This window comes from Trichosurus vulpecula, chromosome 2 (genome assembly GCF_011100635.1).
Source record: "Trichosurus vulpecula isolate mTriVul1 chromosome 2, mTriVul1.pri, whole genome shotgun sequence".
In the NCBI taxonomy this organism is placed as follows: Eukaryota; Metazoa; Chordata; class Mammalia; order Diprotodontia; family Phalangeridae; genus Trichosurus; species Trichosurus vulpecula.
The window spans coordinates 48,241,793-48,264,114 of NC_050574.1; the positions used below are offsets into that span (position 1 = coordinate 48,241,793).

Genomic DNA, 22,322 nt, shown 5'->3' on the forward strand with positions numbered 1-22,322 from the left:
GTCGCAGGTCGCGGGTCCAGTCCCGGGCAGGCGGGGCGGAGCCGAGCCGCCCCTCTCCTGACATCAGTTCCTGCCGCCCGGCGCGGCTCCTCCCCCGCCGCCGCCGCGGCCACCGCGCCTGCCCTCTCTCCCGGCCCGGCCCGGTCCCACGAGCCGCCTGCGCGGAACCCCGGGCCCGGGGCGCGGGCGGCGCACGCAGCAGCGCAGGGCGGCGCGGGGCGGCCGCGCGGAGCCGCCACCACGGAGCCCCCGGGCGGCGGCTGGAGGCAGCGGGAGCCGGAGCCAGAGCCGGAGCAGCCCCCGGAGCGGTTGGCGGCGGCGGGGGCGGCTCGGCGAGGGAGGAGACGGCGCGGCGGCGGCGGCCCCGGCCCGGGCACCAGCAGCGCCTCCGGCACCATGGAGCCCGGCGAGGTGAAGGACCGCATCCTGGAGAACATCTCTCTGTCGGTGAAGAAGGTAAGGGCGCCCCCCACCCAGCCTTCGGGGCCTTGGCGGTCCGACTCCTCTAAAGCCAGAGTGCGACCCCCTAACCCTAACCCACTCACCTTTTCCTCGAGCCTTGCGAGCCCCCGGCCCTGCCAGCCCCCCCCCCCCGCCTCCATCCCCCGAGAAGTTCGTGGGGAGCCTCGCCCCACCTCCAGCCCCAAACGCTTCTCCTGCCCAATGACATCACCCTGTCCCCTTCAGCCAGCTGGGTCGGGGGGCGGGAGGGATTGGCTCCGCCTCCGTCCCCCTTCCCAGCCCCCCACCCCCACCCAGGCTGTGGCCTGGAGTGGAGCATACTCACCTGAGCTCCCGGGGCCCCATTGGCTCTTTTGAAAAGAGCAGAGTTGAGACCAGCTTCTTCGTGGTGTTGGAATGACAGTCCCGGGGGCAAACGGGTCACCCACCCCCCATGCCCACCCCCGCCTGGTCTCCCGATCCCTGGCAGCCAGGGGCATCCCTCACCCGCCTACCTTGGCTTAGTGGGGGTGATTGGCCGAGGTCTTCCGCCTCTGTCCCCTGTCAAGCCCTTCCCAAGCCCGGGACCTCATCCCCGTACGTGCCCTTCCTGGGGACCCTATGGTTTCTTGGGTGGCGGAGTCTGGAAGGATTCTTGGCTTCAGTGCCAAGTCGGAGTCGTCCCCCCTCCCCGCCACCGCCACCCCTCCCACACACACTTCTCATCCCACTGCTGCTGGGACTTCCCTAAATTCACCTCGCTGAATTGGCTCAGGGATGTTTGCCTCTCGGGTCTATTTTAGGACATTCTTGGGGGAGCACAAGGAGTGACCAACCGCTAGAGCCCTTCTTGGGGAAGCAGTTGTGATTCATTAGGAGGCCCCCTTTTCTTTCTTTTTTCTCCCCTCCTATTTCCAGCTAGAACATTTATAGTCGTGGCTGTTTGGGGGGATGGAGTAAGCTACGCTGGAAAGGGTCCCAGAGGGCTTTAGTTTGGTGGTGAATGCCCCGGGCTGGAGAATGGCAGTTGGCGGAGATTATATTGGAAGGGCGGTCTTCTTCCCAGCGTGTACATCGACCTTCAGATTTGGTGACAGCCCCGGGAATTAAGGAAATGAGACTGAGGAAGGGGCTGGTGGAGAAGAGGGAGCACCAACTGACCCATATTTTCCCAGCCTCGAATGACTAGAGTGCAGAAACACCCAGCATCTTGGTGCTGGGAAAATGCCCTGGGTGTAGAGGGGCCGGAACCTGGGGCCTGATGCTGCCCCTGTCTCCTCTTTGCTCATTTATAAAATGAGGTTGGTTAGACAGAATGGCTCCTGCTGGGTTTGAATCCCTGAGTCTGGGAGGAGAACTGAACAGCTCAGGCTTCTTTTAGACAGGGTGTGTTCTCCCCTCCACCCTTAAAGTGATTGAAAATTCAACTGTCCAAGATAATTGAGATTTCTTTCCTAAAAAAGTTGATTTCAGAATGAACCGTTGATGCTAATGGGCTTGTCATGTTTCACTTTTAAAATATGAGCTCAGTGCTTGTCTGTGAGATGGCTTATCAGTAGTACTTTGCTTCCAAGGTGGTTGTGAGGTTATCCAGTGAGATAACCTATGGAAAGTGCTTCGCAAAACTTAAAATGCCATAGGAATGCCAGCGGTCGTCCTTATTATTTATTCATAATTGTATTATTTATTCTTATAACTAATAGTATTGATTATTCGTGAGGCAGCTAGATGGCACAATGAATAGAACACTAGGCATCCAGTCAGGAAGACCTGAGTTCAAATCCTGCATAAGACATTTACCGGCTGTCTGCCTCAGTTTCCTCAACTGTGAAATGGGGAAAATAACAGCATGTACCTCACAGGGTTATTGTGAGGATCTGATCAGATATTATTTGTAAAAGTGTTTACCATAGCGTCTGGCACACATGTAAATTCTTATGTGTTTCCCTTCTGTGATGATGGTAATGATGATGGTGGTGCTTGGCATATAGTAGGTACTATATAAATGCTTATTCCCATCTCTTCTATTATCCTCATTAGTATTGTGCCTGGCACGTAGTAGGTGCTATATACATGCTTATTCTCTTCCCTTCTATTATCTTTATTAATATTGTGCCTGGCACATAGTAGGTGCTACACACACACACACACACAGACACGCACGATAATTCCCTTCCCTTCTATTGCCCTTATTAGTATTGTGCCTGGTACGTAGTAGGTGCTGTATACATGCTTATTCTCTTCCCTTCTATTATCTTTATTAATATTGTGCCTGGCACATAGTAGGTGCTACACACACACACACACACACACACACACACACAGAGACACACATAATTCCCTTCCCTTCTATTGCCCGTATTAGTATTGTGCCTGGTACGTAGTAGGTGCTGTATACATGCTTATTCTCTTCCCTTCTATTATCTTTATTAATATTATGCCTGGCACATAGTAGGTGCTACACACACACACACACACACACACACACACACACACACAGAGACACACATGATAATTCCCTTCCCTTCTATTGCCCGTATTGGTATTGTGCCTGGTACGTAGTAGGTGCTGTATACATGCTTGTTCCTTTCCATTATGATGATGACGATGACCACCATTAATGTTGTTGTTACAATCATAATCTTTGCTGTCATCTCACTGGCAAGATTAGCCTTGTCCTGCTTGTCGTCAGAGGGTAGAACCTGGAGTAGTGGGCTGCCCCAGGAGGTGAGGTGGGGTTCCTCCTCGATTGGACGTCCTGTTGTCCAGGAGGTGGAGGCAGCCTGTTGTAACAGAAAGCATGGGCTTCGAATCAGGAAGACGCTGCCCTCAGGACTCTTGCTGACCTGTGACCCACGTGGCAAAGCTTTTCACCTCTCTGAGACTCAGTTTCTTTATCTGTAAAAAGGGGAAACCACAGCATGGGCCTCACAGGCTTACAAATGAGTAAAGGAGTGAGCTTTCTACTACTGAGTGGAGCCTCTCCTGGTGAGCTGAGGGCGAGATGTGGGCAAGAGTCCAGCAGGACGGACGGGCTGGGGTGTGCACTGTTGGATGGAGGGTCCCAGCTTCCCTGGGACAACCGATCCATTTGGGGGTTCTTATGATGATTGTTTTCTGTAGGTCCAGCTTGAACGAGGTGGCCCCTGGGCCCCTTCCAGCCCGGATAGTCCATGTTGTTTTTTGTTTTGTTTTGTTTCGTATTACCCATGAGCAGGACTAAATATGATGCCTGCTTTTTGTGATGGTACGCGATTTTTGCTTACCCAGGAGAGGCTGAAGGAACAAAGCACTCTGTTAAAAAGGAATCAATCTTTTGAATAGAAGAGAAGGATGGATTGCTGACTTTTCTGATCTTATCTATGCTGGTAATGGCCGCATTCCTGGAGGTCAGGAAGTTTGTCAATCGTTTCTAATATGTGTTTGGAGTCAGGGGCGTTGGTGGGAGGGAAGTCGCCCACAAAGAGGGGATGGAAAGGAAGGCGATGGCTTGGATGCTAAGGGAGGCTGTGTGATTTGGTGACATTGGAGGCCTGAGACCTGGGTGTGGATCTCTGACTCTACCCGCACCTTCCTTGTGCCTCAGTTTCCTTATCTGAAAAAAATGACTGGGTCAGACCAGATGACCTTTTGAGGTCCCTTCCAGCTCAAGGTCTAAAATGCTGTGAGCCTGTAAAAGAGGTCTGTAAAAATGTTGCCTGATGAGACCATTAGGCAAATGCAGGCTTCCTTCAGCAGCAGTCCTGGCCCTCTGGTCAGGTGTACATTAACAGCAGCCAACGTTTATAAAGTGCTTTAGCTTTTGCAAAGTGCTTTACGATTATTATGGCATTCAATCTCCTGGATGATCCTGGCATCGTAGGATCCTAACAAAATCTAGAGCCGAAAAGAACCCTAGAAACCATCTAGTCCGACCCCTCGATTTTACAGATGGGGAAACTGAGATAACTGGCCCAAAGTCACATAAGTGACTACAGCTAGCGGGGAAATGGATAGAGCCCCTGGCCTGCGTCAGCAAGACCTGAGTTCAAATCCAGCCTCAGACACTTACTGGCTGTGTGACCCTGGACAAGTCACTTAATCTCTGTTTGCTCGACTGTGAAATGGGGATAATAATCGTCCCTACCTCCCAGGATTGTGAGGGTCAAATAAGATAATATTTGAAAAGCACTTAGTACAATGTCTGGCATGTAGTAGACGCTAAATAAATATATAATATATAAATATACAAATGTTAGTTCTTATGATTATTTATAATTAGTTCCATTAAATGGCAGATGCAGGATTTGAGTCCTGGTCTTACTCTATCTACCATGCTGACTAGGTGCAGATAATGCAGTTATTGGGCTGTGACTACTCCCATTTTGCACCTAGAGAAACTGAGGTTCAGTGTCAGGGTCACATGGGTAGTAAGTCTCCGAGGTAGGATTCAAACCCAGACCCACCTGACTCCAGGCCCAGCATTCCTTCCCCTATGCTAGACCATCCTTTGGAGACAGACCGTTGCTCCAGGCACCTGAAGGCTTAGGTCTGTTTTCTGAGACTCAGGGCCCACTACCATCTGTTCGAGCAAGCCCACTTTGTGTGCTGCTGTCGATGCTGTTTAGAGAATGGGTATCAAAGCAGAGATGGAGAGGCGGTAGGTGCTCCCAAAAGGGGTCTCATCGTGCCTAGGCCGAGCTTAGAGGTTTGTCTGATTGGACTGTGTTGGCTGCTTCCCACCTCCCTACCGAATGTAATTTCCCTGAGGACAGGGACTGTTTCATTTTTTTATTTTTGTGTTCCCAGTACAGTTCCTGGTACATCGTAGGTGCTTAATAAATGCTTATTGATTGTCTGATTCATTGACGCCAAAGGTACGTAGTCATCATTGGCCATCTGGGCCTCATCAGTCGTTATGTGTCCCTTTGAAGGTAGAAGATGATTAAATTTCAGGATCTGGAGTTGGAAGGGACCATCCACAGGTCATCTAGCCCAGCCCCCTCATTTTGCTAGTGAGGAAACTGAAGGCCAGGGAAGTTAAGTGATAAAAGTAAGAGGTGGAATTTGGACGCAGGACTCCAAAGCCAATGCTTGTTTCCCCTATACCACACTGGTGCCTGAAAGGTTTCTGACTTGTCCTCTGCCTCAGTCAGCTTCGACATGGGCTGATTTTATTCTTTGGGGCTCAGTTATTTTCATTTGTAAAATGGCAAGAGTCGGACTCTGTGGATTCCATTTTACAATCTGATGATGCCCCAAACTAGACTGTGTGCCCCGTGAGGACAGGGACCCCCACCTTATCTACATTTTGTATGGCCTGCAGGGCAGAGCACACAGTTGGTGCTTAATATGTGTTCATTGTATTGAAAAGAGGTCATTTCTGTCTAGAGGCATCAGAGAAGTCTTGGCGGAGTTGCCTCCATCAGATTTCCATCAATTTGGTGACTGGAGGAGGTCCTGGAAGCCTTTCTCAAATCCTCCAGAATGCTAGTGCCTTCTCTCTTAGACTATCTCCAGTCTACACTGGCTATCTCTTGTTTGTTCATAGTTGTTTGTGCGTTGTCATACTGTAAGCTCCCATTAGACTATAAGCTCCTTGAAAGCAGGGCCTGTCTTTTGATGTTCTTTGTATGACCAATGCATTGCACAGTGCTTGGCATGTGATTAATAAATGCTCATCGACTGTCTGAAGTCTCCCTTCCTACTCATAGAATGGGCTTAACCCTCCGTTCCTCTTTCATGGGGATGTTCTATGGAGAAGGATGCAGGTGATGTGGTTTGGGTTTCTAGGAAGAAAGATGTAATCCAGATATGGGGATGTGACTGCTAGGATATGGAAGTCCCCAGCTCTGACGTTGGGCCTCAGTTACCTTGTCTGGAAAATGAGGCGATTCCTGCTGTAGGATCCATGACCCTACTATGTGTCCATCAATCCTGCTACTATTATAATTATGTTTGCCAGGCTTGGAGTTCCTGGAGGTGAGCGCCCCAGTGAGACAGGGCAGGTGAGAGGGCTGTCTTCACTACCTTGACTTAAGGCCGTGTCTCTTCTGACTCAGAGGCATGTGGTGGGTTCATTAGAAAAGGAACTGAGAGGTCAGAGCTTTTGATACAAATTTGAAGTGTAAAAAACAGAAGCAATTTCTATATGCTCTCAAAGCCAAAATGCCAGTAGAGATCTCACAGGTGCAGTCTGAAGTTGCGGGTGTGATAATTCAAGACAAATGTGGTCTCCATGGACCATCCCCGGCATCTTGGACAGGGATGAAGCAATAGCTGGGATGAAGGAAGGCGGCATTCAATTTGATTTGTGGCATGGCGGATAGAGCACCAGACTTGGAGTCAGGAAGACTCATCTCCCTGAGTTCAAGTGTGACCTCAGCCACTTCCTATCTGTGTGACCCTGGGCAAGTCATGAGCCCTGTTTGCCTTAGTTTCCTCATCTGTCAAATGAACTGGAGAAGGAAATGGCAAACTGTTACTCCTGTATCTTTGCTCAGAAAACCTCAAGCGGTCATGAAGAATCAGACATGGCTGAAAAACGTCTCCACTGCATATATGGGAGCCAGTGGGAATATAAAGGAATTAAGCACATGACAATGGTCCCAACCCTTAAGGAATTGATAGGCCAGTGAGGATATAAGACAGCACCAAAAAAAGATAATTAACCAAGGGATTGCCTTCATGGAGGGGTGGGACTGAAAATGGACTTTTCTGTATAGGAGGAGAAAGGTTGAGGAAAATCCAAATGAAAATATCTAACTGAGGACTGGGAACTTCAGTGTCCTCTCTGGGCCAATGTATCCCCATTCGTCAAATGAGGGTCCAGGTCACCTGTCTCATGAATGAAGGCTTTGGTTTCAGTCTCTAAGGTTCTTTCCATATCCGATGAATTCTGGGATTGAATACTGAGGAGACAGTGAGTACACCACAGTCTACATGCTGAGCTGATCAGAGGAGGACTAATGGGAGGTGGGAGTGGAAGAGTAGGTTTGTGTATGATTTTCATGGTATGCGAGCATCCACAGGCATTTGCAACCTAATCTCCTACAATTTTTTTTTGTAAGTTAATTTATTTATTTTTAGTTTTTAACACTGAGTTCCATAAGTTTTAAATTTTCTCCCCCTCCCTTCCCAAGACAGCCTGTAATCTGATATAGGCTTTATACATTTATACATTTACATTTACAATTTATATGTTATACATTCCTATTAAACATATTTTCACATTAGTCATGTTGTATAGAAGAATTAGAAGGAATGGGAGAAACCATGAGAAAGAAAAAAAACAAAACAAAACAGAAAAAAGAAAATAGTCTGCTTGGCTCTGCATTCAGACTCCATAGTTTCTGGATGTGGATGGCATTTTCCAGTCTTTTGGAATTGTTTTCAGCCCTTACATTGCTGAGAAGGGCTAAGATCTCCCGCAGTTTTCAAACTAAAATAACTCAATTACTCTTTTAAAAAATATTAAAAGCAAAACAACCCTTTCCTTCAACAGAGACACAGTTCCTGCTGGATTTTCATTTTCAGTTTGGAATCCACCAAGTCCTTGAGTCAGAATGGGAAGAAAACAGCCACCCTCAAACTGAACTGTTGTTAGCTCTTGGTCCAAAGTATGACTTGATTAGCCCAGCTGATCTTTCCCTAGGGGAGAGCCCTTTCTGTTTGAGCCTGAAACTCTTTTTAATGTTCTGCTAAAATATTTCATATCAAGTTTTAGTCTTTGAACTTGCCTCCTCGTCAGGTACAATTAAATGAATCATTTCCACACATCAAGTATGGTGGGTTTTTTTTTCTGCTTGCTGCCTCTGACCCTCCATTTATTCATTCATTCTTTCCCACATTTCTTCTTGTAGTCGCTGTGAGGGTGGCCTACATTCTTCTGTTTTTTTCTTGCTTTGTGGTATTTCGTCAAGTGCTTTCTAGATTTCTTTGTATTCGCCGTACTCAGTCTGAGTAGTACGGTTTGATTCCATTATGTTAACAGTTCACAATTTATATAAAACTGTTCACCTTTTGTTGGACAAAGAGGCCACTTCCCATTAGGGGTTTTTTTTTTTGAGGGGGCGTCTAGATATAAAGCTGCTGTGACCAGTTTTGAACAGAGACTTCTTGTTTTCATTTTTTTTTTTTTATAAACAAAGCCAATGTATATTCCACAATTTTCTGTTGCTCTCTCTTTCTTCCTACCAGTCCAAGGCGTTGATCTCAAAACTACCAGAGAAAGGGAAAATCCAAAGATCAAGGAAAGTGTGTGCTTGCTGGTATGCATAAGACTGAGGATATCTAGAGGTCATTTCCTTTCCAGGAAAACGTTGACCCCTGGGAGGCTGTTTGGAGAACACTGGGTTAGATCACCCTCTGTCAGGGTAGTTGGTATGGGCAGGTCTGGATCTGTCTCTATCTCTGTCTCTCTCCTTCCATCTCGATATCTATAACCATCTCTGTCTTTGTTTCTATCCTCCCATTTCCACATCTGCATCTGTCTCTTTATCTCTGTCTCCCTCCATCTCTCTATCTGGATCTGCCTCTGTCTCTATCCCTCCATGTCCATGTCTTTATCTCTGTCTCCCTCCATCTCTCTATCTGGATCCATCTCTGTTTCTGTCTCTGTTCTCTTTCTCTCCACCTCCATATCTAGAACTATCTCTTTATCTCTATCCCTCCATTTCCATACCTGAATCTATCCCTTTACCTTTGTCTCTCTCCGTCTCTTTATTTGGATCTGTCTCTATCCTTCCATCTCCATATCTGGATCTATCTCTGTCTCTATCTCCCTCCACCTCCATCACCTATATTTATATATGGACATATATGTATATTTGGTTCAGACCTGTGATTTCATCAATATAGGGGAAGTCCCACTGTGGAAACTTCCTCCACTGGTGATCTATAATCGGTCTTCTGTAACTAATAGTCTTCCTTGGGGCACTAAAGCTGTGATGTGTCAGACATGAGATGGAAAACCTGGTCCTTCCTCAAGGGCCCTGACTCTACCCTGACACTCCTCCAACTTAAGGGGCCTCTCAAGGAAATATCATCACCAAATTATTATTGGTGACTTTGCTTAGTAACCAGGTCGAGGAATGGAATGGACCTCAATCCTCTCCCTTCTACTGAGTCACCAAGGAGAAGAGGACGTTCATCACCTGGGGCCCCACTGCTGGGCTGGGATTCTCATCTCCTCCCCCGGGCAACCCCGGGGGCTTCTCATCCTTGCTTGTCCATCCCCTGTCAATTCTGCTTAGGTCAGACTAGCACGACAGATGAGAGTCAATTTTTTTTCCTTTTGCTTCTCTGGGGCTGATGGCTATTTTAGGGTCATGGGGACCAGCAGGAGGCTCTCTGTTTGGCGTCTGCTGAGGCTTAATAATTGACTGCAGCTGTTATTCAACTAGGAGAAAGTGTCAGACAGCTGAACCCCCTCATATCTCATGTGCATGCACACACCCTTCCTCCTTTCCCCAAGTCTCTCTGTCTCTCTCTGTCCCTCTTCTCCCCCTCCCCTCTCCTCTCTCTCTCTCTCTCTCTCTCTCTCTCTCTCCTCTCTCTCTCTGTCTCTCTGTGTGTCTCTATCTCTGTCTTTTTCTCTCTGTCTCTCTGTGTCTCTGTTCCTCTCTCCCCCCACTTTCCCCCTTTCCCTCTCCCTCTTTCTCTCTCCTTTTCTTTTCCCCTGTTGTTTGGTCATTTCAGTCATGACCCCATTTGGGGTTTTCTTAGCAAAGATAGTGCAGCATTGCCATTTCCTTCTCCAGCTCATTTGACAGATGAGGAAACTGAGGCAAACAGGATTAGGTGACTTGCCCAGGGTCACACGGCTAATAAGTATCTGAGGCTGGATTTGAACTCAGGAAGATGAGTCTTCTTAATTCCAAGCCATATTCTATCCACTGTGTCACCATATGGTTGGAGCAGGCTCTGCTTGATCCACAGTTCAGTGGCTAAGCCTAGGCCTGTGCTTCTGCAGTGATTATCTGGCTTTATCTCATGTCATGGTTCAGGCTCAGGCTGCCTGGATATTGAATAATCAGTCAATAAATAAACATTTATTAAGCACCTATTATGTGCCAAGCGTGTGCCAAGTGAGGGCTAGGCCCTGTTACCTGCTGAGGATGGGATGAGGCTCCTGATCCACCCTTCTCTGAGCTGGGCAGTAGTCGGGCCTTGTCTCCTGCCCCAATGGGGATCAAGCTTCTGGATTGTCCTTCGTGGGGCTGGCCTGCTTCTCTCTTGAGGATGGGCATGAGGCTCTTGTCTCCTCCTATAGGACTGGGCTGCTTTTCACTTAGGACCTCCCAGCACCTTCACCCCTCTCTATTCTGTGCCTCTGAAAATTTCTGACAGTCTCCTTGTATAGTCCCGGGCTGCATGGGGGAGTTTATGGGTGATTTGGTTTAACATTTGTAACTGTGGGTACATTTTTAGAACTTTACTGAGGTGTTGGGGTGGGGGTGGGGACTGGGCTCTTCTAGGGCCTAACATGCCTCCATCTTCTTATATTTTGGGGGAGGAGTACATCTGGAAATGATAAAAGGCATTAATAAAATTTATTTTATTGGGGGGAGGCAATTGGGGTTAAGTGACTTGCCCAGGGTCACACAGCTAGTGAGTGAGGCAAGAAAATTTATTTTAAAAAAAGAATAGGGTTAGTTGAAGAGATTGAATAACTGAAACTAATATATAGTCAACAAGCATTTATGAAAGGCTTACTGTGTGTCAAAAACACTGTACTAGCCCTTGGGAATATATAAGGGAAAAGGAAACAGGCCCTGCCTCCCCTCAGGGAGCTTATGGTCTATCTGAGGATAAAACATAGGTTAGTGTAAAAGAGAGAGCAAGTTCATGGGGTTGGCATTTGTACCCCAGGCTTCCCAGTTGGGGGAGATTCTTGCCTCTCCGGTGTACAGAGGATGCTCCCTTCCCATCCAGGTATCAGTACTGCCCACCTCAGCACCAGTGTGTGTGTGTGTGTGTGTGTGTGTGTGAGATCATTGAAGCTTCCAGGGATGAACTCATGTCCCCAAAAGCATCATGTCCTTTTCCTCCTGGCTTCTGATCAGTGGGGCTTTTGGACCTGTTGGTTTCCCAGCTCCAGGCTTGGGGGTGCCAGCAGTGGTCGGGGGAGTTGGCCAGCTCTGAGGGCTGAAGACTTCATTCTTCAAAGGTCGTGTTAATGAAGAGGGGGCCAGGTGTACCTTGTCTCTGCCACGTCTTGTATTATTTCTCCTCCCTCTGGCGATTACCCAGGTTCCAAAGGTTCCACGTTCTCATGGCTCTGATTCCTGTCAAGGAGGTTTTTTGGGGAGAGTTCATTTGGCAGCAGTCAGAAGTTCAGGACATCGATCTGTTAATTAGCTCAGACCCATAGAACTGGGAGAGCAACTCGGCTGCTTTTGTTACGGAAGCAGATAAGGAGGAGTCCAGCCGCTTCAAAGTGTGGGCAGCTCAGGCAGGCTGCCTTCTTTCTGGTCCAGGGAGTTGAAGGTAACTACCCAGGATTCCCTGGACTTCATTTTAAGGCAGGCACTGCTCCAGCCCTACCTCCACAAAACTCCTCCAGAATCGTCAGCTGCCAGACCCCTGAAGGACTGACTGGCCCTTTAACATGTCAGATCCTCCCACCTACATGTGTGCACATTATGGAACGGTGGCTTGGGCCAAAGCTTGACAGATGGGAGGGAAGAATACGGCTGGAGTCCACATGGGACGCTCATTCTCTGAGCAGGCCAGAGGAGAGCCACTCTTTGAACCTTCTTCACTTCCAGGTTACAGTACCTGCCGGTCAGGATACTGGTGGCACCATTATTGGAGAATGGTGTCTCCAATCATTTGCAGATACCCCCACGCCTTGCACCAGGAAACCAGAATGATTTAATGTCAGAGACAGTCAGAGCTAGAAGGGCCCTTAGAACACAGGATGTCAGAGCTGAGAGGAGCCTTAGAGATATCTCGCCCAACTCCCTTGTTTTCCAAAGGAATAAACAAGCCCAAGGGAGAGAGGCAACCTGTCCATGCCCACCCAGGATTAGGGTTATTTGAAGCCAGGTTGTCTAGTGCTCTGATGCCTACAGCAATTGGCCTGTCCTGGTAGGATATGATTGTCATCCATCATGCCAACCTTCAGAGGCTAAGAATATACCCCAAAGTGTCCCTAACATCTCTCAATAAGAGACGGTACACAGATACAAAGGACATAGGGAAATAGAAGTGATACAAAAAACATAACATCAAAAACAACAAAGATTCATCTTGGTTAAAAAAAAAATCTGGGCCTTTTGTTGCAGGGAACAGCTTGAGGTCACTGAAACAACTCTGCATTTCCCCAAAGACAATCAGGCACGCAACACAAAGAACAGAAGTGAAAACTGTCCCTGCCCTCAGAGAGCTGGCCTTCTCATGGATCTGGCTTTCTAGGCCTCAGGCATGTTTATTGGGCCTTGGGTTCTGGGAGGAGTATTAAGAAATAAGGTCCTAGCTGAGGAAAAGCGAAAAGATAAAAACAGACTGAGAGTGTTTCTGCCCTTTGAATGATGGGCTGGACTGGAATGTTGGAAACCTCTCTTGGTCATCCCACTTAGATTGTGGCAGGGAGGTCTTGGAAGGCAGAGTGAGGTGCTTCTGCCAAGCTCTGGCTTCTAGCCCCACCAGTGAAGGAAGAGAGTGGAACCCTCATTCTCATAACTGATATCGTAGAGTGCTCTTAATACAACAGTGCTGTGATATCTTCACTTTTTCAGTCGGTTTCGGTCATGTTCAACCATGACCCCTTTGGGAGTTTTCTTGGCAAAGATACTGGAATGGGGAAATGGTAAACCACTCCAGTGTCTTTGCCAAGAAAGCCCCCAATGGAGTCAAAACGAGTCAGACATGACTGGACAACTACAGTGTGCCAGGGGGTGTTTGGGGTCTCCAGGGGTTCTCGCACCTTTGGTGTGAGGCCTGCTGTGCCCTTTTCAGGGCTGCTTATCTACCTCTGGTGTTGACCTTCACCCAACTCTTCCCATCCTGACTTTTTTCTTTTTCTTTTTAGAATATTTGCATTATGATAAGGTTTTATTTATACCAGGTGTGCGGGGTTGGTTCAATATTAGGAAAACTATAAACAAAGTTAGCATTGATAACAGAAAAAATGAAAAAAATACATTAATACAGTTTATATATATAATACATTTAATTATTAAAAATACATTAGAGATACAGAAAAAAAGCTTCTGACAAAACATGCTTCTTATGCTTAAAGTCACTTTTAAAAGCATAGGAATAAATGTGTCTTCCCTAGTATGATAAATATTATCTGTCTAAAACCAAGGGGTAAAACAAAGGCATTCATTGTCACCATTATTATTTTACTTAATTCTAGAAATGCTACCATTTGCAACAAGACGAGAAATGAATGGAAGGAATAAATGTAGGCAAAGAATAAAAACATTTTTTGTTCTTTAAAGTGATATTTTTAAAAAGAACCTTAGAAATTCAACTAAAATTGAAATAATAACTTGATGAAGTAGCAAGGTATAAAATGGACCTGCAAAATAAACTTTTCTGTATTTTACCAACAAAACAACTCACCAAGAAGAGAGAGAAAACACATTAAATTCGAAGTAACCATAGAATATATAAAATACATGGAAATCTACCTGTGAAATCACAAAAATGAATTGTGTAATAACTACGAAACTCTGTAGAAATAAAGAAAAAACACCGAAGAGAGAGAAATCTGACTTTTTTCTTGCCTCTGGACTTTGATGATGCTGGAAGAGAGAAGGAGGCTGATGACTTTGTACAGCTCTGCCTCACTTAAATCCAGTTCATTCTCAAGTCAAGACATCACTCCATCCTCTTCAAAATGAAGAACGAGCAACAAAAAACTGTGTAAGGAAAAAGAGAGTCCCTGCTCCCTTGAAGTTCAGCCTCCAATGGGGAAGACGACAGGGGAAACAACTTTGTACAAGCAAGATACAGACAGAATTAACCAGGAGTTAACCAGGAGAGGGAAGGCACCAGGCTGCAGGGAGGTCATTAAGGGGGATTTGGTAGGAGGTGGGTCTTTAGGTGGGACTTGAAGAGGGGGAGCATTCTAGGCAAGAGGGGCTTACCTTGCCAGAGTGCAGGGGGAAGGGATGTTATAAGAAAGAATGGAGAGAAGAGGGCATTTTGAATTATGTACAGAATGCTTCCACCTTCCTTTTGGGCCAGCATCTTTAAACTACTGATTAATCCAAAAAGCTCTTCTTCCCCTTTTAATAATAGCTCTAAGACAGACAGACAGACAGACAGACACACACACACACACACACACACACACACACACACGCACACACACGCACACACACACACATACACGTTTACCAAGTCCTTTCTATTATACATAATTTCATTTCACTCTCAACCCTGGAAGACAAGAGGCCAGTTTGGGGCTTATTTTATTTTTGTTCAGGTTCTGTGGAAATACCCAGTGAGGAAACCCCCTCCAATAGTGCCTGAATAGTTCAGTGACTTAACCCAGGGTCAAGTCCAGGAATATTATACCAGGACTGGGATACTAATTAGTTCCTTCCTCTTAGGGTTACTGTGAAGATCAGTCAGATAATACAGAGCATTTAAAAAGTCAGCGTCATTTTAAGGCTAAAACTTCAGGAAGGAGAGAGGGAGAGAGAGGGAGAGACAAAGATGGAGGACAGGGAGATATCTCCAAATTGGCATAGTCTCCCATTCTCTCTGAAATTACTCTGTGGGCCCCAGGATAGGTTCAGGAAACATTTATCAGGAATCTCGAAGGAGGAAAAGCTATCTTAAAATACAGCTGGATTAATATTTCAGAACTGAGCTCCCATATCCCCAGTCCATCCTCTCTAGGAAACCACAGGGTTCCCCCCACAGGTTTCTGTCTAGAATCCCAACTGAATATTCTGGTTAAGTGGAAGAGGGTTGAGCCACTTCCCCTGGGGTGGACCCTGCTCCAGTCCCTTCTAGAGATAGAGAGGAGATTGTCTTTGGATGAGTCAACATCCTGGTCACAAGCCTGGGTGGAGGAACGCCTTATGTGTTCTTTATGCAGTTTATGAGGAACGTCTTATGTCCTCTTTATGAAGTTTCTATCACCCTTAACCCAGTCATCTAATAAAAGGTCTTTTTCCTTTTGTCCTTGACCTGTCCCACCCACTTTCCTAGGTGCTTTCTCCTGGAGTCTGGAAAGGGTTTTAGAGAAAAAATATTATTTCTTAAAATTACTAGAGAAACTAAAAAGATTTTTAAAAAAATGCTTCCATGGCATCTGAATCAGGATTTGAACTCACAGTTTCCTGACGTCAAGTCTTACACTTTTTATTATTGAAGGTGCTAAAGAGAGAGGTTGTAGTGTCTGAGGAGACAGAGAAGCTAGGCAGTTAGATAATGTGGATGCTATATGCATGAATTAGCCCTGTTCAGTCATGTCTGACTCTTCTTGACCTCATTTGGGGTTTTCTTGGCAGAGATACTGGAGTGGTTTGCCTTTCTCCAGCTCATTTTACAGATGGGGAAACAGAGGCAAACAGGGTTAAGTGACCTTCCCAGGGTCACACAGCTAGTAAGTGTCTGAAGCCAAATTTCTGATTCCAGATCTGGCACTGCATCCACCAGGCCACCCAGAAGCCCTAGGTCATCATTTAAAAGTTAGGCTAAAATTGGGAAAGTGTTGTGAAAGTATAAACAACGTGGGTGAACTCAAAGAAGAGATAAGAGATGGCACCTCTTTGTCCTCCTTTGCAGAGGTGGAGGTCCATGATTGTATAGAACCTCAGATTTTTTTTGGATGTGTCATTTGGGTTTGCTTGGTATTTCCTTCTTAAAAAAAAATCTTTGTTATTAGGGATGGTTGGGGGTGGAGTACAAAGGGAAATCTAGGTGATATAAAAACAAAAGACAGTGATAGAACTCTATTATGAAAAAGAAAAAAAGCCATAGGGCAGAGAGATTAAATGGACTCTATCTGCCTCAGTCCCTTGATGCCAAAACTGAGATATGGGCTCTCCCACTGTTCACAGGGATGCCAGGCTTCCCCTTCTGAGGCTTTAGTTAAGCCCTGGGAATTTGGAAATTTAGATCTAAAGGAAATCATTAAGTTTTGGCATATAATATGTATGTATGTGTATGTACATATATATATGTATACATGTATAATATGTATAAATATATAAATATAATATGAGGGGCAGTTAGGTGGCAGAGTAGATAGAGCGCTAATCCTGAAGTCAGGAAGATCTAAGTTCAAATTGGTCCTCAGACACTAGCTATGTGACCCTGGGCGAGTCATTTCACTCTATTTGCCTCAGTTTCCTCATCTGTAAAATGAGTCAGAGAAGGGCATGGCAGACTACTCCAATACTCTGCCAAGAAAACCCCAGCTGGGGTCACAAAGACTCAGAAACGACTGAACAATAATATAATACACGGTACAGTATTCACAATAGTAGCAACCAAACGGAGATTTTGAGACGTTGCCTTAAGTTTGCAAAGCCCTGTTTTATACCCATTTTCTTTATCCTCACAACAGTCCTGTGAGGTAGGTACTCCAAGGATTATTTCCATTTTACAGATGAGGAAAGACATCATAGGCGACACCACATTTATTTCTGAATAGATTCCTCCCTTCTCTCCCACCCACTAAGCACTCCCTAATGAGAGCTAGCATTTACATAGCATATTAGGGTTTGCAAAGCCCTTTACAAATATTACCTCATTTGATCCTTACAATCACCCTGGGAGGTAGGTGCTGTCATCATCCCCGTTTTCCACATGAGGAAACTGAGGCTGAGGTGAGATTTGCCCAGAGTCACACAAGCTACTAAGTATGTGAGGCTGGATTTGAACTCGGGTCTTCCTGACTCTAGTGGACAAGTGTGAGTCCTGCTCAGGATAGAATGCCCCCTTACGGTCCTCTTCTGTTCTTTACATTTGCTTTGTTACATTGCGTCAGTATAATAATTCCCTGGTTCTGTTGACCTCACCCTGCGTCCTCAGCTCAGGCCATCCTTCTCCTGCTTCTTTGAATTGTCCTTTCATCTCTTATGGTGCAGGAACATTCCACTACTCCCATCTACTGCTTACTGATTTTTATTTAAATTTTATTTAAATTTATTTTAAATTTAAATTAAATTTAAAATTAAATTAATTTAAATTTTCTTTCATTTTCAGATAAAGATCTGCCTTCTCTCCCTTCCCAACCCCCCAGGCCCTACTCAGAAGAAATTAAGTTAAAAACATGCATAGTTGAACAAAACATTCCCCACATTCAAATATCTATATACACGTCTCCATCTGCACTCTTGAGTCCATCTCTATAAGGAGATGGCTGTTATGTCTTATCATGAGTTGGCTTAGCCATCCTCCAGTTGATAAGCACCTACTTTTGTTCTCCAGATCTTTTCCCTTTTTTTGGAGGCAGTCCAGGTTAAGTGACTTGTCAGGGTCACATAGCTACTAAGTATATTGAGGCTGGATTTGAACTCAGGTCCTCCTGACTCCAGGGAGGTGCTATAGCCACTATGCCACCTCCCTGCCCCCTCCCCAGGTCATTTCAACAGACAAGTACTTACTGTGCTTAAGGTAGTAGTGACATGATGCAATGGATATGGACTGTGGAGCCGGGGACCTGGGTTCAAGTCCTTCCTCTGACTCATACAGGTTGTGATCACAAACTCCCAACCCGCTCCAGACAACTCTCCTAGGCTAGAAGTTGCCCCACAGATCAGCCCTGAGCTCCTTATACCGCTAAAATCACAGGTGTGGTAAACAAACTAGTCACAAGCATGTATTAAGCACCTACTGAAGTCACAAGAGTGATAAATAAAACACGCACAAGCATTTATTAAGCACCTACTGATGAAATGGCAGGTGTGGTAAACAAACCAATCACAAGCATTTATTAAGCACCTACTGATGATGTCACAGGTGTGGTAAACAAACCAGTCACAAGCATGTATTAAGCACCTACTGAAGAAGTTGCAAGAGTGATAAATAAACCAATCACAAGCATTTATTAAGTGTTTGCTTTATGATGGATTCTTAGTGTAGCACTGGGGATAAAAATACAAAGAATAGAAGAATCCTTACATTCTAATGGAGCAGATAGCAAATATATAAATGTATTTAGAATACATGTAAAGAGAATAAATATAAGTAAATGGACAGCAGTTAATTACCAGGTGTTTTGGAAGTGAGGGCTAACAGCTGAGGAGAGCAGAGAGAGGAGGGAAGGCTATGGAGGACAGACACTAGCAAGATACAGTGAAAAAAGTGTCAGGCAGTGTGCTGATCTCACCCCCCACCCTAGGAGGAGCTGACATTCTACTGGGAGAGATGCACACATATATATATGAGGTCAATCCCAATCAACCAATCACTCACAAGAATTTATTAAAAGTGCATCCTGTGTGCCAGACGGTGGGCTAAGTGCTGGAGATACAGAGACAAATCAAACAGTCCCTGCCCTCAAAAAGCTTATTGTTCTAATGGGGTGAGATAACATGAATGAAGATCTATACAAAATTCATAGAAAGGAAATGTGAAGTGGTTTTTAACAGGGGGAGGGGAATAGTCTGGAAACCTTTCCTGGAGGTAGCAGCACCTGAGCCAGGTGCCAGGCTTGAAGAGAGAATGCCTGCCTGCTGGACATGGGGAACACCCTGTCCTGCACCTGCCTGGCTCTTCCCCACCCATGTGGCATCTCATCCTCCAGATATCTGACTGATGTTGGGATTGGACTGACCTCACGCTCTAGGTGGGTTGTATTATCAGATTGGGTGTTTTCCCCACCCGATCTATTTTTGGGAGACCAGCTAGGGAGGGTTAGCTGAAGATGACCTCAGCAATAGGCTAAACTTTTCTTTTTTACTGAAATTGTGCCCTCAGATGGTCCAAGGATAAAAGATCAAATACCTTCTGACATCCTCCCATGACCCTCCCTTCCCCCACTGTCTCCTGTAATCTAAATCCTTAGCAACAAATTGATAAAGTGGTAAAAGTGCCAAGACCTGGGTTCAGATTCTTCCTCTAACATGTATCAGCTGTGTGATCTTGGGCCTTACCCTCCCCATGCCCCAGGATACTCTCTAAGTTACGGACAGGTTGCTGACCTGTATTAGTGGAAGGAATTTCCACTTCAGGAATGAATTAGAAGTCACAGGTCTGCACCAAGTTGAAACCCTGAGAGTAATTCTAAACTGTCCAGGTAATCTGCTGTCTTGTCAGTGGGATTTCAAGTCCTGGGCTTCTCTAAAAGTGCCTCCCTCCCAGGGTTGTCTTGAAGATCCACCAGGAGAATCATTGTAAAGCACAGTGCCTGGCACATTATAGGCACTATATAAATGCCATTGTCATTATTATCATAATTAATTATTATCCCTTTTCTCGGCCAAGCCCACTCTGGGGAATGAGGTCACTCAGGTTTGGACACTCTGAGCATTCAGAGGTGACCCTAGATGAAAGCAGCTCCCAAAGCATCCCAGTGACAGGACATGTGTCTCCTGCCCTTCCTCCACATAGCTCCAGGCACCCTGTAATAGTAACAAAGATACTTCTAGCTAGGATTCATATAAATGTTTGAAGGTTTGCAAAGCATTTTACCTATGTGACCTCATCGTACCCTCACAGCATCCCTGGGAGGTGGATACCGTCATTATCCGCATTTTACAGGTGAGGACGCTGAGGCTGAGGGAAGTTAAAGGACCGCAGCTGGTCTCTTGAGGCATTATTCAAACTCAGGTCTTCTCGACTCCGTGCCTCACACTCTGTCCTGCCACCTATCTGCCTCTAGCAGTGATGAAGGCTTTCTTACCAACTGGAGAAGAAGCATGATCTCCATTGGGCAGATGTAGAAACTGACGCTCAACAGTCATCCCATCACCATCGTAAATTTAGAGCTGGAAAGGACTTTAGTAGAAATCCAACAGGCCCGACCTGTCATGGGATTTATTCACTGATGTCTTAAGTCACTTAATTGCTGCTTGCCTTGATTTCTTCATCTGTAAAATGGATATGATCATAGCACCTACCTCTGATCCTCACAACAGGATGTTTGGCAAGTTTTTAGCAAACCTTTAGTGCTACATAGTAGCTAGCTATCATTATTATAATTTTTATTATTACTGTTCTCATTATCAATACCTTCATTGGATATCATACCCAGTTTTTATTATACCTGTTTTCTGGGTGTGAGATGACAGGGAAAACTCTATGGCTTGTTCTAATTTTCATTTCTTTGGTGATTTGGAGCAGTCATTCATAGGGTTAATGATAGTTTCATTCCTTCTTTTGCAAATTATGTGTCGACATGAAACTTGGTCGTGAGATTTTAAAAACAAATCAGTGGTTAAGCCTTGACTCAGACTCTCAAAAGCCCATGCAGAATGGGGCCCCCAGTATTTCCCATAGTTCTCATCCCTTGGCTGAAATACTCCCCAAGAATGATGCCCCAGGAGGACTTTTCTTTTTACATCACCTTTCGTTTCCCAATATGGCCCCTCTTCCCCTTCCAGAAAGCCATTCCTTTTAATAGAGGTTAAAAAAGAAAGAGGAGGGGGGAAAAAAGCAATTGAACAAACCCAACCAAATCCAAAAATGTATGCAGCGTTCTGCATTCATAGTTCCTCACCTCTGTAAAGAAGGAAGGAAGTAGATTCTCCTATCTCTCCTTTGGGGCCAAGCTTGGTCATATAATTATGCAGTGTTCAATTTTGATTTTCTTTTAATAATTTGTGGAGTTGAATTTCTTTACTCATCTTCCATATGTTACGTAATCTTTAGGAATTAACAGAACACGAGGTCACATCTCCATGCCTCCCAACCAAGGCTTCATCTGGTTGGGGATCACCACCTGCTAGCCACAGGGCAGGTGAGACCTGATTGATCTGCAGGTTGGATGCTTTTGGTCGTGAGGGGACCCTCAGGGAGATTGCTGTTGCCTGGCAACTCCCTCCCTGGGTACCTGGAGGAGGTCTCCAGAGTAGCAGCTGGCACTTAGAGCTCTCTATTGCTAAGGAAGAATGGGCCCTGGGGTGAGAGACGGCTTAAACCAAGTTTCATCGCCCATATTTCTCTTATATATTTTTGAAGTTTCATTTTATTTTTTGAAACACCAGAGACATTTCCCAAAATATCTCCAATCTCTCTGGGCTTTCCCTCGTTACCAAGAAACAGTTGAGCAAAACCAGTGGGTGTAACAAGGGTGTCTGACGTCTAATGCGCTGTTCTGCACCTGTGGTTCCCCACTTCTTGACAAAGAAGAGGAAGATTTTTCATTATTTGTTTTCTAGGTTCTAGGTAGGACTTTGTAGTTAATCAAAATCCAGCTGGGTTGTTTTTTCTCTTATTATAGTAAACATTGTATGTATTCTTCTCCTGGTTCATAAGAGTCTTCTCATGTTCCTCTGAATTCCTCACATCTTGGTTTTGTCTTGTCTTTGTGGGACCCATGAGAAAGCCAGGGTTGTCCAGTGGGTGGAGCACTGGACTTGGAATCAGGGAAAACCTGGGTTCGAATCCTCTCTGACACTTATTGCTGTGTGATCTTGGACAAATCACCTAAGTTCTGGCCTTCCATCTCTTCATCTGTAAAATAAGGGGACACAAAAACCTCTCATGTCCCTCCCGGCTCTAAATCCAGTGATTTCACCGATGCAAGGAGCACCCCGAGAGGAAACACTGCCAGTGTAGACATGCAATTGTTCTGCACTTAATAGAAGCAATGGGAAGTTAAGCGATTTGTCCAGGGTTGTGATTCAGCCCAGGATGGGCATCTAGGTGATCCAGTAGATAGAGTGGTGGGCTTTGAATCAGGAAGACTCATCTTTATGAGTTCGAATCTGGCCTCAGATGCTTACTAGCTGTGTGACTCTGGGCATTTGCCTCAGTTTCCT

At 45.6% G+C, this 22,322-nt stretch overlaps 1 protein-coding gene across 2 annotated transcripts in view; it reads left to right on the forward strand.

Annotated features, from left to right (window-relative positions):
- The first annotated feature begins 251 nt into the window (after window positions 1-251).
- Window positions 252-22,322, forward strand: part of PLEKHM2 (pleckstrin homology and RUN domain containing M2) — a 58,093-nt gene continuing 36,022 nt past the window's right edge. For both annotated transcript variants that reach the window (XM_036747822.1, XM_036747823.1), the window contains exon 1: window positions 252-456. In XM_036747822.1, the coding sequence (XP_036603717.1) occupies window positions 397-456 (60 nt within the window). In that variant the 5' untranslated portion in view covers window positions 252-396. The remainder of the gene's footprint in view (window positions 457-22,322) is intronic.